This window comes from Enhydra lutris, unplaced genomic scaffold, assembly GCF_002288905.1.
Source record: "Enhydra lutris kenyoni isolate GAN:26980312 unplaced genomic scaffold, ASM228890v2 scaffoldscaffold42, whole genome shotgun sequence".
NCBI classification, from domain to species: Eukaryota; Metazoa; Chordata; class Mammalia; order Carnivora; family Mustelidae; genus Enhydra; species Enhydra lutris.
The window spans coordinates 7015922-7033599 of NW_019154126.1; the positions used below are offsets into that span (position 1 = coordinate 7015922).

Genomic DNA, 17678 nt, shown 5'->3' on the forward strand with positions numbered 1-17678 from the left:
TACAGTGATACAAGCCTTTCTCAAGAAACAAGAAAGGTCTCAAGTACACAACCTAACCCTACACCTAAAGGAGCTGGAGAAAGAACAGCAAAGGAAGCCTAAACCCAGCAGGAGAAGAGAAATAATAAAGATCAGAGCAGAAATCAATGAAATAGAAACCAAAAGAATAGTAGAACAAATCAATAAAACTAAGAGCTGGTTCTTTGAAAGAATTAATAAGATTGATAAACCCGTGGCCAGACTGATAAAAAAAAAAAAAAAAAGAGAGAGGGAGAGCGAGAAAGGACCCAAATTAATGAAATCATGAATGAAAGAGGAGAGATGACAACCAACACCAAAGAAACACAAACAATTATAAGAACATGTTATAAGCAACTATACACCAGCAAATTTGACAATCTGGAAGAAATGGATGCATTCCTAAAGACATATAAACTACCAAAACTGAAGTAGAAAGAAATAGAAAACCTGACAGACCCATAACCAGTAAGGAGACTGAGGCAGTCATCAAAAATCTCCCAACAAACAAGAGCCCAGGGCCAGACGGCTTCCCAGGGGAATTCTGCCAAATATTTAAAGAAGAATTTATACCTATTCTCCTGAAACTGTTCCAAAAAATAAAAAAGAATGGAAAACTTCCAAACTCATTTTATGAGGACAGCATTACCTTGATCCCAAAACCAGACAAAGATACCATCAAAAAAGAGAATTACAGACCAATATCCTTGGTGAATACAGATGCAAAAATTCTCATCAAATACTACCCAATAGGATCCAACAGTTACATTAAAAGGATTATACACCACGACCAAATGGGATTTATTCCTGGGCTTCAAGTTTGGTTCAACATCTGCAAATCAATCAATGTGATATAACACATTAATAAAAGAAAGAACAAGAACCCTATGATACTCTCAATAGATGCTGAAAAAGCATTTGACAAAGTACAGCATCCTTTCTTGATCAAAACTCTTCAAAGTGTAGGGATAGAGGGTACATACCTCAATATCACCAAAGCCATTTATGAAAATCCACAGTGAATATCATTCTCAATGAAGAAAAATAGAGCTTTTCCCCTAAGGTCAAGAAGAAAGCAGGGCTGTCCACTATCACCACTGCTGTTCAACATAGTACTAGAAGTCCTAGTCTCAGCAATCAGACAACAAAGAGAAATAAAATGCATCTGGATCGGCAAAGAAGAGGTTAAACTCTCACTTTCTGAAGATGATATATTACTTTACATGGAAAATCCAAAAGACTCCACTCCAAATCTGCTAGAACTTGTACAGGAATTCAGTAAAGTGTCAGGATACAAAATCAGTGCACAGAAATTAGTTGCATCTATATACACCAACAGCAAGACAGAAGAAAGAGAAATTAAGGAGTTGATTCCATTTACAACTGCCCCCGAAACCATAAGATACTTAGGGGTAAACCTAACCAAAGAGGCAAAGAATCTGTACTCAGAAAACTATAAAGTACTCATGAAAGAAATTGAGGAACACACAAAGAAATGGAAAAATGTTCCATGCTCCTGGATTGGAAGAACAAATATTGTGAAAATGTCTATGCTACCTAAAGCAATCTATACATTTAATGTAATCCTTATCAAAATACCAGCAATTTTTTCAAAGAAATGGAACAAATAATCCTAAAATTTATATGGAACCAGAAAAGGCCCCGAATAGCCAGAAGAATGTTGAAAATGAGAGCAAAAGTTGGTGGCCTCACAATTCCAGACTTCAAGCTTTATTACAAAGCTGTAATCACCAAGACAGTATGGTACTGGCAGAGAAACAGACACATAGATCAATGGAACAGAATAGAGAGCCCAGAAATAGACCCTCAATCCTATGATCACCTAATCTTTGACAAAGCAGAAAAGAATGTCTAATGGAAAAAAGACAGTCTCTTGAACAAATGGTTGGGAAAATTGGACAGCCACATGCAGAAGAATGAAACTGGACCATTTCCCTTACACCACACACAAAAATAGACTCAAAATGGATGAAAGACCTCAATGTGAGAATGGAATCCATCAAAATCCTTGAAGATAATACAGCCAGCAACCTCTTCAACCTCAGCCGCAGCAACTTCTTCCTAGAAACATGGCCAAAGGCAAGGGAAGCAAGGGCAAAAATGAACTACGGGACTTCATCAAGACCAAAAGCTTTTGCACAGTGAAGGAAACAGTCAGCAAAACCAAAAGACAACTGAGAGAATGGGAGAAGGTATTCGCAAAAGACATATCAGATAAAGGGCAAGTACCTAAAATCAATAAAGAACTTATTAAACTCAACACCCAAAGAACAAATAATCCAATCAGGAAATGGGCAGAAGACATGAACAGACTTTTCTGCAAAGAAGATATCCAGATGGCCAGCAGACATGTGAAAAAGTACTCCACATCACTCACCATCAGGGAAATACAAATCAAAACTACAATGAGATTCCACCTCACACCAGTCAGAATGGCTAAAATTAACAAGTCAGGAAATGACAGGTGCTGGCAAGGATGCGGAGAAAGGGGAACCCTCCTACGCTGTTGGTGGGAATGCAAGCTGGTGCAGCTACTCTGAAAATAGCATGGAATTTCCTCAAAAAGTTGAAAATAGAGCTACCCTACAACCCCCCAATCACACCACTGGTTATTTACTGTAAAATACAAATGTAGGGATCTAAAGGGGCACGTGCGCCCGGATGTTTATAGCAGCGAAGTCCACAATAGCCAAACTATGGAAAGAACCTAGATGTCCATCAACAGATGAATGGATAAAGAATAGGTAGTATATATATTCAGTGGAATACTATGCAACCATCAAAAAAATGAAATCTTGTCATTTGCAATGACATGGATGGAACTAGAGGGTATTATGTTGAGTGAAATAAGTCAATCAGAGAAAGATAATTATCATATGATCTCACTGATATGAGGAATTTGAGAGGCAGTGCATAGGTTGTACGGGTAGGGAAGGAAAAAATGAAACAAGATGGGATCGAGAGGGAGACAACCCATAAGAGACTCTTAATCTCACAAAACAAACTGAGGGTTGCTGGGGGGTAGGGATAGTGTGGTTGGGTTATGTGCTATGTAGTGAGTGCTGTGAAATGTATAAGCCTGATGATTCACAGACTTGTACCCCTGGGGTAAATAATACATTGTATATTAATAAAAATAATTTTAAAAAATTAAAATTCATTTCATTTTTAATGAATACAATTTAATGAATAAAATTCATTTCATTTTTAATATCTTGTCAAGGACAAAGAAATGTGCGAGACAAACATTCTGAGTCCATTCCTAGCATCCTGTTTTATCTTGGAGCTCAAAAAAGCTGCCAGTCATGAATGTAGTAGATAGTTCACATGATTTTTACTTAAAATTAAATAGTTTACTGTTATGATTATAAGGAAACTCTACCAAGGTTCTTGCATCATTTGGCATACCCTTTCATCACTCTTGGCAATATTACGCGACCCCTGGCTCAGGACTATGTACCAAGTAGAAAAGTGTTCCTTAGTACTTACAGCAGGCCATAAAAATCTCTCCGTTGGCTCTATATCCATAATATCATCAATAAATGGGTCAAGTCCCTATTTTTGCCCCATCACCACATGGAGACAATAGCATGTTTGCCTTGAAAAGGTCTGAGCTGTCTTACTACATGGTAAGATGAAATGGGTGTTTAGAACATACCTGAACAAATTTATTCATCAAAAAGCATTAGTCTTTCTTTTAGGCACAACTCATTTAGTAGGAATGACTTAGTAGTTAAATTCATGAAAAGCATCCTTACCTGAGACGTGGAGAGTGTTTGTACTATTCAAAAAACTGAAAATATATTCTGTAAAATAGTCTGGGGAAGGCAAGTTTCTTTGCCCCAGACAAACACCTTGGAGGGACAGAGCGATGATTGTTGCTGCTAACTGAGGAAGTGTATTTTCATCAGCACCATCACTGCTCAATATTCCAGATTTTTCCTGCAGCATTTTGATTTCCATACACTGAAATCAGATACATAGTAAAAAGAAAAGTTTGAACCTCTGAAGTTACTTTAACTAAAATATCTCTAGGATTTCCCCAAAAGACAAGAAATATTTCTTTACCTTACAGAGGTCTGAACTGTTTGTAGGAATATGACTACCCTCATTCTCTAGTCTCAGGATTCTGTTTGGAAAATTCTTGTTTCTTTTATTCACCCTGACACTGGATTTTCTAACTCCCATCCTACTGGTCCTTATTTACTTAACCTTTCTCATTATTCCTTCAGAGATGGGTTTTCTCCAAGAAGATCCCTTATTCTTACTGTTCACACCCTTCTAGCTAGAGAATTGTTTCTCTCCAGCTTCAAGTAGCACCTGCAGTGTAATGACTTTCAAATATATATTCCTGACCTTGACTTCATGCTGGCTCTGTTGCATTGTGTCATCATAGGAAACTTCTCTTTTCGCCCTTGCCTTTAGTTTCAAGTTCAATGTGTGGTAAGTGCAAATCAAAGTTAGTACAGTATGTGTTTTTGAACTTCCATTGAACCTAGGATCTTTTCCATGTGTACATCAATTTCCTTCAATGAAATTATGAGTCTCTGAAAGGCGAGACTCTTGCCTTGCATTCCACTAGAATACCCATTCACTCATTTAAACATTTATTGAGTGCCTATTATGTGCCAGACACTACACTAAGTCCATTACATTATTCTCTCTTTTCATTCTCCCAGAGCTCTGTGCAGTGGATACTCTTTACACAGATCACTGGGCTGATAAGTGAGTCCCAGTGTATACTCAGATAGGACTCCGTAGCCTAAGCTCTTAAATACTCTTCCTCTTAAATGTAGAAATAAATGGAAACACAGGATGGTGATGGGACTTTCATATCATTAAAGTGAGTTCCACAGCATAGTGCTTGGGATAGACAGGAAAGGCTTTACTTAATATTATCTCTGTTATTTGTAACTGGGTGACCTTGGGCAAAATGATTAACTTTGCCAACCTTCATACTCTTTATTGGTAAAAAAAGGACAATGCTGTCCACCAAAAAAGTTATTAAGATTAGATGAGCTAACACATGAAAAATTCTTAATATAGTAGTTGGTACATAGGACACAGTCAGCTAGTCTTTACTACTATTATTGTGGGACCCAGTGTCTAGCTGTGCATCGGATAGACAGTAAACTGAAGAAGGTGACAAGAATCTTATACTCAGTGCTATGAAAACTTTTCCCCTAAAGGCTCCAGGGAAGCCATTAATATTATAAACAAAAGAATAATACAATAAGGTATGTTATAGAAATGTCACTCTGGTGGCAAAGTTGTGAATAAATTGCCAGGGCTGGAATTTAAGAGCAGGAGTATAGTTAAGAAGTTATTGATTAACCCAAGGTATTTCTTGACCTCAGATGGTAGCACTAGAGCTAGAAAAATGGATGTATTTGAGGAATATTACAAAGGATTTGGAAGAAAATGTGAAGGAGTCCGAAGAGTTAAAAATGGCTCGGGTTTCTGGGTTTGTCAAATGTAGGACGGAAATACTATCCACTATTCCCTCATCGAAGAGTCAGGGCTAGTGGAGAAGTCTGTACAGATCCTTGTTTATTCATCATGGAAACAGCCAACAGTAGAAAGAACAGAGAGAGGTGGGAGCAAGAGATTGAGTCAAGGAGATCAACAGTAGTTGGACAAAAGAGAATGAAGGACTGGAAGGATATTAACGTTCTGGGCCACTAGGGAGGGTGGCTACATTAGGGTCCTCCAGTGCAGAGCTGTTTGTTGATGAGCTGGTGAAGGCCCACCTAGAGGACCTGTTAGTGGCTTCACCTATGGAGGCCCAATCCTGTGTAGATCAAGACCTACCTGTAGGTAGTGGTGGGCCTGGTCTACCAGCACCTTCTGTGACTTCACTCTCTCTAGTTGGAGACAGTGGCATCCTCCAGTGAGAGGCCAACTGGCCTTCTGTAAAAGTCTGGGTTGACTTGACTAAGGATTCCTAAGGGAATTCCAGCCCAAGTGAATGGGTTAAAGGATGACATTGCCATCCTCCAGGAGACAAAAGCTCTAAGGCCTAACAACTCAACAAGAGCTCTTAATTCTTGACTGAAGAGATGGAGAAAATAGGCCTACACATAATATTGAATTATTTTATTCTGCTCTAGGAATGTTTAATCTCACATACACTTGGAAGCCCAGGAATTTGCTGTATGTGTTGGATAACCAGAAATCTACGTTGAATATACACACACCATCTGCTTTTAAGTGCTGGGTTTTCATTCCCACTTTATCTGCATCAAAAGGCAGTAACAGATGGGATGACTAAAATCCTAGTGGCTAATTTGAACCAATCTTGTATCATATAGATGTTACACCGAAGAAATTATATGTGGGCCTATTTCCTTATTTAAGCAGAAACTGAATTCCAGAAAGGAACCCATTTTCTCAATTGGAAGTGGAAACAAAAATATGGCCCTATTTTGAGATTCATGAGATGAGAGTTACCAGAGTGATGCCCACACAGTCTTTAAGAAGCAGTCTTTCCATCTGTGTGCCAACCACACGAGAAATTAAACATTTTTACGACAAACTGGAGGATATGTTTGCTGGTCGTTAGGCCACAACATGATTGCACAGAAACCTCTGGGCTCCCAGGAGCCAGAACTGAGGTCCAAAATCAAGTATACCTACATATGTCCCTGTAGACTGAATGACTGTGTCCCCCTCATTCAAATTCATATGTTGAAATCCTACCACCTACTGTGACGGTACTATGAGGTGGGGCCTTTGGGAGTTGACCGGGTCATGAGGGTGAATCCATCATGAACGGGATTAGTGCCCTTATAAGAGAGACCCCAGAGGGCTTCTCTACTCCTTCCACCATATGAGGAAATGGTATCTTTTGAACCAGGATGGGGACTCTCGCTGGACTCCAGAACTGTGAGAAATAAATTTCTATTGTGTAGAAGCTCCCCATTATATTTTTGTTATAGCAGCTCAAAGACACATGTCAATGAAAAATTCAAGAGGAAAAAAAAAATGATTCACAACTCTCTTCAAACTGCACAGGTGGTTGCACAATTCTTTAAGAAAATTGGCTTAAATTCTTTTTACTTTTTTAAATATTCAGAGCACTTTATCCACTCAGACTTCCCACTGCAAAGCTGATAAAGGTAATTGAAAGGGCCACCTTTTGCTGGAACAGTAATGAAGGCCAGAAGGGACCAAGAGCCTGGTTCCTCACCGTGGGAGCCCTGAGAGGAGAAAACCACTTCTGGAGACCCCTGGAACAGAAGCAGCAGGAATCAAAAGCTGCAGAAGAGGATATGGTCTGGGCTGACGGTCATGAATAATGCTTTTTGCAAGCTGTTTCTCCGGTGAAGTAACTAATGATAAATTCCTCTCCCTCAAATGGTTCTGCCTTCTTTTTCCCTGGCCAGAAGGCAAGGCAAATAGGCACAGTGCCCTCCCTGACGTGGGTCAGTCCTTGGAGACTGATCAGGAGCTGTGAATCACTCACTTTCATGTTCAGGAGAAGAGGCTGGCCCGTCACCTGGCTTTCCTGCCCACCAACCGACCCACCCACCCACCTTCTGGCTAGAACTCATTTTACAATCATTAGTCATCCCATCTCCCCCTTTTATACTCAGAATTTTAAATGACATCACTTAACATCCCATAACTAAAAGCAACAAAGCCCTCTCTTAAGAGTCCTTGACTGTCCTAGGGATAAAAAAGTGACAGGAAATAAGGCTCAGGGACTGTATCTCAGGAGCAAAGCCAGCTGGCGCCTTGTCCCTTCTTACCTGGCTTTGAGAAGTGTCAAAGTACTGCCTGGTGAATGCCAAGATATCTTCTGTCTCGTTCTGTGAAAGGAAATAGGAGTCTTCGTCCTGCCTGAGGCTGAGGAGGCTGTGTAGGTAAAATTTATACTCTCGATTACTCATGTTGAGCTTGGAAGAACAGATCTCTTCCTGATGAATAATGTAATAGAGGAGGAGAAGGGAAACTCTCTGGACCACTTCCTCTTGGAGCTGCTCCTCAAAATCTCCCCCAGCTATTAGTAACAGGGCATCTGGTTCAAAGCACTGTTTCAAAAACACAAAATAAAACAAAAGTAGAAACAAAGCTTAGTGAATAGTCCTAGAACACTAACGACCACCCCTTATTATTTTATGAACAGTAAGGAAAGGCGGGCAGCCCCAGTAGTCAGCTTCAAATAAAATAATCCAGGTTGGACTTTCATACATCAGGGATGCCCTCTTGGGGAGCCCTTACTCACGGAGAGGAGTTCTTCTATCTCCAGTTCTCCATATGTTGCCTGGAGTAAAAGCAGTTGACTCTTTGGCTTTTAAAGGAATGTCCCCATTGCACTTAGAATGAAATCCATGCTCTACACAACTTTCTCATCGGTCTGGCTCTCGCCTACCTCCCAGCCTTCCCTTCCCTTAACCTCTTCCCACCTCTCGTTAACGTTCTGCCCCTGTGATTTTCCATCAGTCCCACCAAGCTCCTTCCCACCACGCATCAGGTCTTCTTCCCCCTCATTTCTCAGATCTAGCTTAAAATGACACCCCCTCGGGGATGCTTTCCTGAACACCCTCTCTAGAATAGGAAATCCCAAACCCTGCCTCACGTTCTCCAGTGTGGCGCTGTTCCATGGAAACAGGACCCAAGCCACAGAGGTGAGCCACATGTCACTTTAAATTTTCTAGTAGCCACATTTTAGAAAGCGAAATTAACTTTAATAACGTATCTAATACTGTCCCTTTTTGAAACATACCTGCAAAGTAAGATTGCTTCGACATGTCATCCAAATTTTTAAAAATTATTCATGAGCTATTTGACATTCTTTTCGTCGGATTAAGTCTTCAAAATCTGGTGTGCACTTTACACCTCCCAGCAGGTCTCAATTCAGAGGAACCACGTATCAAATGCCCAGCAGTCACGTGGGGCTAGTGGCAACCTTAGTATAGAACAGGTTTATTTTCTTTGTGGCCCTAGTATTCTAAAATTGCTTTCTCTCCACGTTTATTTTCTCTCTTCCCCCAAGAACAAGTGGTCCATTGGGCCAAGTTTTGTCTGTGTGCAGTTCTATCCTCAGCATCAAGCACAATGCCTGGTTCTTAGGAGGTGTGAAAAGCAATGATGAACACCATCTGCCTTGCCTTTACCCTACCTAAGAGAATTGCCTAAAAATACTTCCACGATGATTTCTTTGTTTCACACACACAGCCCGACGCCCGGCTCAGCTCATCTGGGACGTTTACACGGCAGAAGGTGTTTTGGGTAATAGGATGGGACGATGAGAAAAAAAAGATACACACAGAGTTGTGGAAGGGAAACTCTCCTGACAAGACAGGAGCTGCCTTACTTCAAAGATGGTGAGGCACTCCTAAGAATTCTCCTAGGAGGGGGCGCCTGGGTGGCTCAGTGGGTTAAAGCCTCTGCCTTCGGCTCAGGTCATGATCTCAGGGTCCTGGGATCGAGCCCCACATCGGGCTCTCCGCTCAGCCGGAAGCCTGCTTCCCCCCGTCTCTCTGCCTGCCTCTCTGCCTACTTGTGACCTCTCTCTGTCAAATAAATAAATAAAATCTTGGAAAAAAAAAAAAAAAAGAATTCTCCTAGGATACCAGAAGCAGCCCATGGCATAGCCTCAGCCTCAGAGTCAAGGCATGAAGGGATGCCTGTCCTGAGCCCCAGAGGGATTTTTTTTTCCCCCCACAGAAGGACAGTTTACTAGAATATCTTTTAATTTGCTCTCTGAGGTGGAAGCTTCAGGCGTCCTAATTCCACATGTGCTGGGTGTCCCACCGGGGAGCATCTGGGACATACCGTCTGAGTCAAGAAGAAACATGTCGTCTGTCTCTAAAGCAAAGCATTTGTCACATTCTTCACGAGCCATACAGATTCCGTTCTCGCCCCAGCTCAGCTACCCCGGGATAAGAACTCAGCAAACAGGCTTCCCAACAAGACCAACTCGATGTGGCTATAAAGCTTCACCACTGAAACCAACCCAGCCCTTTTCTGTTTCTTGATTAGCCCACAAGAAAAGTTCATGGTTGGTAGCTGTTGGCAGAGCTGACACCTTAAGACTTAGGGAGGTGAATCAGTTGAAACCAAAGTGTAATCAAGCCATGTGTCCAGGACACTGCTAAGCACCTTAGGTATTCAAGCATTCCCCAGTACATATATCTAACTGGTGGGATGTCTGGGTGGCTCAGTCAGTTAAGCATTGCCTTTGGCTCAGGTCATGATCCCACGGTCCTGGAACTGAGCCCCATATCAGGCTACCTGCTAAGTGGGGTGTCTATTTCTCCCTCTGCCTGCTGCTCCCCCTGCTTGTGCTCTGTGTCTGTCAAATAAATAAAGTCTTGGAAAAAAACCTAAATCTAATTGGTTCTGGAAAAAAAATGTGGGTGGCTCAGTGGGTTAAGCCTCTGCCTTTGGCTTGGGTCATGATCTCAGGGTCCTGGGATAGAGCCCTGCATCAGGCTCTCTGCTCAGCAGGGAGCCTGCTTCCCTCCCCCTCTGCTTACCTCTCTACCTACTTGTGATCTCTGTGTGTGTCAAATAAATAAAATCTAAAAACAAAACAAAACAAAAAAAAGAAAGAAAAAAAGGAAGAGGAGGGATGTGGCCTGGGGCAGCAGAGATTAGGACGAGATATGGTTTGTGAAAAGCATAGAATGGGAAAGGTAAATTGATTTCTGACTGAAAATGTTTAAATAGTAGTGGAACATCTCATTCTGTCTGATGAAAGATTTCCTTCATCTCAAATGAACAGAAGTTCCCTAACCTTGCTTTAATTTTCTGACGCCTGCTTGAATAAAGCTCAGTGGGGAATCCAGTGACCGTGGACTGACAACATTTTGCCTTTTTAGGATATCGGACTTTTAAGAAGTTACCTGTATATGGAGCGCAGCAGCTTGAGGAAAGACCACTCTTGGGAACATCATGAGATCTAACAGACACTGACAGGAAAGAAAGCTCTATGGGGTGCGTGGGGGACTGGACTTTCTAATTCATCATCACTAGATATGTCGTTCCAGCTTTTAGCAGTGGCTGGGTTGTGTTTGGGAAATGATGTCTAGTAAAATTTTGCAAATACTTCCACCTCATAGGCAACAAGATCCGTCTAAGGAGCTAACTCGGGTGAAGTGATTCTTTGTTAAAGAAGAATGGACTCATTCAGGAATAATCCGTCGATTTTCCCTTTGATTTCTTGTCAGGTGGAGGCAATCAGGTTTCAAAGGGAAAACAAACAGATTCTGGATTCCTATAGTCAAATCAGATCACCTTCCCCAGCCGCCTCATTTAGTTTTGTTCGTTGCTGATGCTAGGAAAGCCTCGTGACAAAAACAATAGGAAATCTTTCTTCTGCATTAACAGGGCAGTTGTCATACTTGCAGATAAACTTAAAAGATTTTAGATCCAAAGGTGTTTAAGTTTGATTATTGTTATGGATAAATCTACTGGCCTTTTTCAAGTACTGAGATTTTTATAAGGTCTCTTTTGGGGGGGGGGGGTCTTATAATGGACTCTAAGAGGGAAATTATATTTCTTCTTTTTCCTGCCAAACCAAGAGTTGGAAGAATGTTGGCTGATGGCAGGTACTGGCTTTTTGTGGGTCTATACCAGATTCTGTGATATTTCTGACTGACAGAGATAAGTCTTCCTGAGATAAGAAAAACCTGTTAGATCAACAAGATAGAGTTTGAGCTATTCCCTGTTTATCCTGGGACAGAAATGACAAATGGGGGAGGGAGCACTGAATTAAATGCAGGACCTTAAACCTGTGGTTCTCTACCTTGAAGGTGTCTGATAATCTTCTAGAGATCTTGGATAAAACCCCCAAGCCCCTGGGATGGAGGGCGGGGAAGTCTGGGGACAGGGCAGGAGAGGGATGCTGAGGATTATCTCATTTCTCACCAGCACCATTCCAGGGTCCCTGGGAAAAGAGGATGGACATGTCCATGATGTATAGGAAATGTGAGGGGACAGAGAGAGCTTGAGCTGTTGTGCCCCAGCTCATGGCCATGTGGTCCTCACACACAGCTCCCTGAAGAGAGAACCAGCACTGGGGTCTTACAGATGAGGGAGCTGAGGTTCAACATATCCTAACAACTAGAAGGTACCAGAACAAGGATTTGGGCCCAGTGCTGGCTAACCCCAGACACTGGGTTCTTATCCCTTCACCATGTCTGGAATCCATGTAGGGTCATGGTTCCCACCATAACTGAAGTGGAATTTATTTGCTTAGAGTTACTTAATCCCTCATTAAATTCATTAAAACTCCATTCTAACCTTCTCATTAAAAAATGTTAAAAAGGCCATGATCAGGCAAGACTATCCATTTTCGAAGGCTAAAGCTTGAATGGATTTATTTTTAAATGCACAGTGTTTTCAGATACTGCAGATTCATTCACACACACACACACACACACACACACACACACACACACACACACACACTCATTCACTCAGTTTTTACCTAAGCATGAAATAAATTTGGGTACATTTTTTTTTTCTCCTCACAAATTTAAGACACCTACTTCCTTCTTTTTTTTCCAGACATTTAAGGATATGAACTTAACCCCTTGCCCTCTTTTTACCACAGAATTTCTTTTCTTAAGATTTACCACAGAATTTCTAATACAAATGCTGCCTCTAAATAGACAGTCTCTAAAAAGACTTAAGAGATTCAAGAATGAGCAGAAACCCTGTGGTTTGTGCCAAAATGTGATTGTTTGTCAAATCAACAGGACACTGTTTCTCCCTGGCTTTTTTATGAATGACAAGGAGAGATTTCATGGGATCCTCGCTTATGGGGAGCTCAGGTGAAGTGTAGCTCTCTGAGCAGGTTAAGTGGAAATTCGCCCTTTTTTTCCTTTTTTTTCCCCTTTCTTTTTTGTCTTTTCTTTCTTTCTCTTTTCTTTTTCTTTTCTTTTCTTTCTTTCTTTTTCTTTCTTTTTTTTTTTTTTTACCTCAGTCTTTTCCACAGAGAAAGAGCTGCAGCAAGAGGGCTATTCAAGACAAGGGTTTCACTTCCTAGGAAAGGAAATAGCTCAAACAGAAGCTAAATTGGTCAAATGCTTGGTAATGTCACAGAAAACAAAAAGTGCAAAACAATTTCTCCGCCCCTCAAAAAACCAGGAGAACAATTTGCGTGTTTACATTTGTCCTAGCTAGACTAATATTCAACCAGCCTTAATAAGGCACTTTATGTCATTAGAGGAGAACATTTCCCTGAAGCAAATTCTCAGAGGATATTAATAAGATAGGACTCCGAGTTATTTCCATGGGGAAGTCTTATGTTGCTATATATATAAATTAATGTCATTACAGATGAGTTGCCTATTTTAACACATGTTTTCTCTGGGAGCCTTTGGGAATTTCACTAATTATCAAATTATTTATTGTTTGCACAGAGCAGAGAAAAAATTCTATTAGTAAGACCCTTCTGTCATGAAAAAGAAAGAAAGAAAGAAAAACAAACACATATACACACACACAAAACAAAAAACAAAACACTTGGCCAGGAAATGTTTCCCCTAGAATGAAGCATGATTGAGAAAGTCTGCCAAATTTTTTTCTTTTCTCTCTCTTTTTTTAAATTTTTTTTGGCTGGAGGCAGTTATTTGCTTATTTATTTATTTATTTGTAGGTTCATTCTGGGGGAAAAAAATCTCGTCGATCAGGAAAGGGATGGTGAATGGTGTTTTTGTTTGTTCTTGTTTGCTATCCTCTGACAATATGGGCTCTTAACTCTGTGGGTCCCCCCTCCTTGATGGAGACTTCTGGTTTTACGTTAAATGCTGACTTTACATTAAGGTGGATTTTACATGAAAGCAGCCTGCAGAGGATTTTTTAAAAAATTCCATTCCAGGCAAGTTAAATCTCTTCCATGGAGAGAGGAAGAAGCCCCAGCATGGTGTTTGGGGAAAGCTGCCCAGACAACGCTGAGGAGCAGACAGGGTTTGAGGGCCGTGGGGCAGACCAGGGGAAGGCTGGGAGCCCAGCCCCACAAGCCACAGGCTTCATTTTAGCTCCATCTACAGCACTTCTCGTCCCCAGGTTAGATGTGTGTTTAAAAAAAAAAAAAAAAAAATTACTGGGGCGCCTGGGTGGCTCAGTGGGTTGGGCCGCTGCCTTCGGCTCGGGTCATGATCCCAGGTCCTGGGTTCGAGCCCCGCATCGGGCTTTCTGCTCAGCGGGGAGCCTGCTTCCTCCTCTCTCTGCCTGCCTCTCTGCCTGCTTGTGATTTCTCTCTGTCAAATAAATAAATGAAATCTTTTTTAAAAAAATTACTTATTTTAGAGAGAGAGAGACAGAAGGAGCAGAAGGGGCAGAGGAAGAAGGAATCTCCAGCAAACTCTGCACCTCAGTGCCAAGCCTGACATGGGGCTCGATCCCATGACACTGAGATCAAGACCTGAGCTGAAACCAAGAAACCGAGACTCAACCAACTGCCTCACGCGGGCGCCAGTCAGATGTGTCCTTTTTGAGAGGATGATTATCCAATTCATGAGCGACCCACCATGCAACATTCTGGAAAACACCAATCAACACCCAGGATAAAGTACTTCAAAAATTCAACGTTAGAAAAATATCTTATCACTATCATCCTGCTCCCCCAAACGAAGAGCATCTAACCAGTGAAGCACAAGTTCTCCACAACCACAAAAAAATAAAATAAAATAAAATAAAATAGTAAATCAGAAAGAAGAGAGAACTAAAAGCTCACACTTGCAGCTAAATACCTCTCCATGAGCTGGAGGGTTGCAGAAAGGCTTCCAGAAACTTTACCGTTTTAATAAACGAAAATTCCCCCTGTTTTGAATTGCCGTATGGAGGATGCTGAGTGAGTGGCTCGCAGTACCCTAGCTGCGGGCGTTATGACACCGCAAGGCGCCGCCCCCCTGGGTACCGCGTCCTGATTTTCCTTTAGCGAAGTAAAGGGCTGGAGAAGCCATTGGCACACACCCCGGTACCTGATCCCATATCCTATTGCACTAACCAGACTGCAAGCTCCTTGCGTTCCATTTCTCCTCCGCGGGCAGCCAGTTTTCTCCAGCAAGGTTTTGACGAGGCTTCTCGAATGGTTCAGGGGTGGAGGGTCATCAGCAGACAGAGCTCGTAGTACTTCCGTCAGGTGGTCGGGGCTCCAGGGGCCACCGCTGTCCTGCGTGGAAGGTCTTTCCGTCTCAGTAGAGGGAACAAGGCCGAGGAAAAGGAACACGGGCACCCCCAATATTGGAAGCTTTGTCCAGAAGCACATTTCCACCCTTCCTTTACCTGGAGACCCTGTGTGATGGAGTCGGGTGGCTTGCTGTCGGTGTAAACTTGTAATGGGAGGAACTTCTGTGGTAAAGGGAAAAAAATGAAGGCTTTAATTATTCCGCCTGCAACGTGTTTGAAAGGATTCATTAATGGGGTGGCTAAGCTGATTTGCAATGGTCAGCCGGTTCTGAACTGCAGCGGGGGACAAGGGGGTGTGTGTGTGGGGGGGTGTCTGTAGGTCATTTATAACTGCAAACAGCAGGCAGTGCTCAGGGCTGTGGACTTAGTTCAAACTGTAGAACAGCCAAGAAGTTTGTGCGATTGCCTTGCTCTAAACTCAACAGAGGAACTGAATTAGGAAGAAGTTTCTCTCTTCACCCTGTAGGTGGTACTAGTCATAGGACCCAGACAGGAAATACGCTGTTTTTTTCCCATCCTAGAGTAGAACTCTCATGGCTGGGTGGTCCTCATCGCTCAAGTAAGTAAATAAAAAATAAACAGAAAATACATTTCCATAAATTACCGTATCACATGGAATGGGACGGTTTTTGTTAAGGAAGGATACTAGAAGAAAACAGTCACTGTTCATTTTTCATTTTTTAGACCCTAGTCATTTTTAAGGTTTTAGTTTATTAAAAGTACCAACTAGCAGAAAAAGCCCAGGGTTTCAAGACCTCAAGAGCCGTCATAAATCCACAAACTCAATGGTCACTAAAGGCATGAGGGACAACTTGAGAGCCAATTAGCTTTCTGCAAAAAAATAAATAAATAAATAATAAAATAAAAATATAATAATAATAATCCCTTCACCCGATTGCCTAAGGAATGCAAAATGTTAACAGCATCTCGTGTCAGACATTGGCCCAGAGATGAGGTAATAATGACTGTGGGGTAGTAGAGGGGATATTGGGATTACTTCTATGGTTAAGAAAATAGAGAGTTTAAGATTCTTATGTTAGCATTTAAAAAATGACAGAGAATGAGACAAACATTTCTAAATGTGGTGCTTACCGTTAGGAGAAAGATAAATGATTATTTTTCTGGAGCTCCGTAGCCTTTTAAATCTTGGAGAGTACTTCGTGGTTACAAAGTCCTCTGTTTTTAAAATTCCTTGACTGTGCACTGGGAGCTGGAGAGGATTATTCAACCCAGAGAGGTTTTCAGTTGCTATGGAGAGGGCTGCTCTGGGGGTAACAATGAAGGTGGATAAAAAGGAGAACTTTCTGTCTGGCAGATTTTCAGGAAAATCAAATAAAACTGGCTGGTGAACCCGACTTTTTTTTTTTTTTTTAAAGATTTTACTTATTTATTTGACAGAGAGATCACAAGCAGGCAGAGAGGCAGGCAGAGAGAGAGGAGGAAGCAGGCTCCCCTAGAGAGCAGAGAGCCCGATGCGGGGCTTGATCCCAGGACTCTGAGATCATGACCTGAGCCGAAGGCAGCGGCTTAACCCACTGAGCCACCCAGGCGCCCCTGAACCCGACTTTTTATATCAGTATTTACGAATGCTCTTAAAATTCAAAGAAAAACTTAGAATTTCTTACAGTCCCTTGCCTTTTAAGGGACAGATCTAGGTCAAAGGATTTCACCTTGCAGAATGGAAAAGCTTATAGTGTTAGATCAAGATCTTATTTTTTTTCCCTTTCCAGTTGATTCTGTAAGTGTTTTGGCCACACTCAAGCCAAAGATTTGTTGAAAAGATAAGCTCTATAAAACCCTTCATTACATAAGGGGCAGAGGTTTAAAAGACTTAAGGCATTCGAAAATCCGTAAAAAGAGGTCTTCAAACAAGAAGAAAAGTATTTGTTGGAGGCATAAAGTTCTTACCTGGGAAGTAAGAGAATGGAAGTGGGGAACTTGAATTAGACTATATATGTTCTGATCCCAGAGTCTGCAGTAGAAGCGATGATGTAAGGATCCCAAGACCCTGTGAAACACGTTCCCGACAGATTATTAGCGAAGCAACGACTGAGTGAACAAAGTGCTAAATTGTGGAGGAGGTAAGAGAAGGTAAAACCCATGATTTCAAGATGGACAAAGTACATGTATGTGGCCCATGGTACATGAAACACCACGTGATGCCAAAGGATGCAGGGAAGGGACGAGGTTATGAGTTCGGTTCCAGGGTCGGGGTGAGGAGGGTGTAGAGGGAGTGGGGCAGAGGAAATGAAAAGAGAAAGACATCGGGGGAATCGGTCTTCTCCGTCATTAGCAATGTGAGAACTGGGAGCAACAGCAGGAGGCAACCTGAGAGAATGCTGTGACTCTGATGGAAACAGGGGGGCAAAAGCTCCCAGAAATGCCCAGCTTCTCTCCAATGACACACATCACAGAGCAGATGGATTTACCTCAGCTGTCAAGGGAAGGGACTTGGCCTGTTTCTCCTGAGCCCTCTGGTGAGCTGAGCGGGA

At 41.9% G+C, this 17678-nt stretch overlaps 1 protein-coding gene across 3 annotated transcripts in view; it reads right to left on the reverse strand.

Moving 5' to 3' along the window:
• Window positions 1-16415, reverse strand: part of LOC111155587 (solute carrier family 39 member 12) — an 84529-nt gene extending 68114 nt beyond the window's left edge. For 2 of the 3 annotated variants that reach the window (XM_022515837.1, XM_022515836.1), the window contains exons 1-3: window positions 15005-15265; window positions 7791-8072; window positions 3798-4005 (exon numbers count right to left, since the gene is read on the reverse strand). In XM_022515837.1, the coding sequence (XP_022371545.1) occupies window positions 3798-4005; window positions 7791-8072; window positions 15005-15265 (751 nt within the window). Of the gene's footprint in view, window positions 1-3797; window positions 4006-7790; window positions 8073-15004; window positions 15349-16278 lie in introns of those variants that run through there. The other variant, XM_022515838.1, reaches the window with a different exon arrangement.
• Between the last annotated feature and the right edge of the window lie 1263 nt (window positions 16416-17678).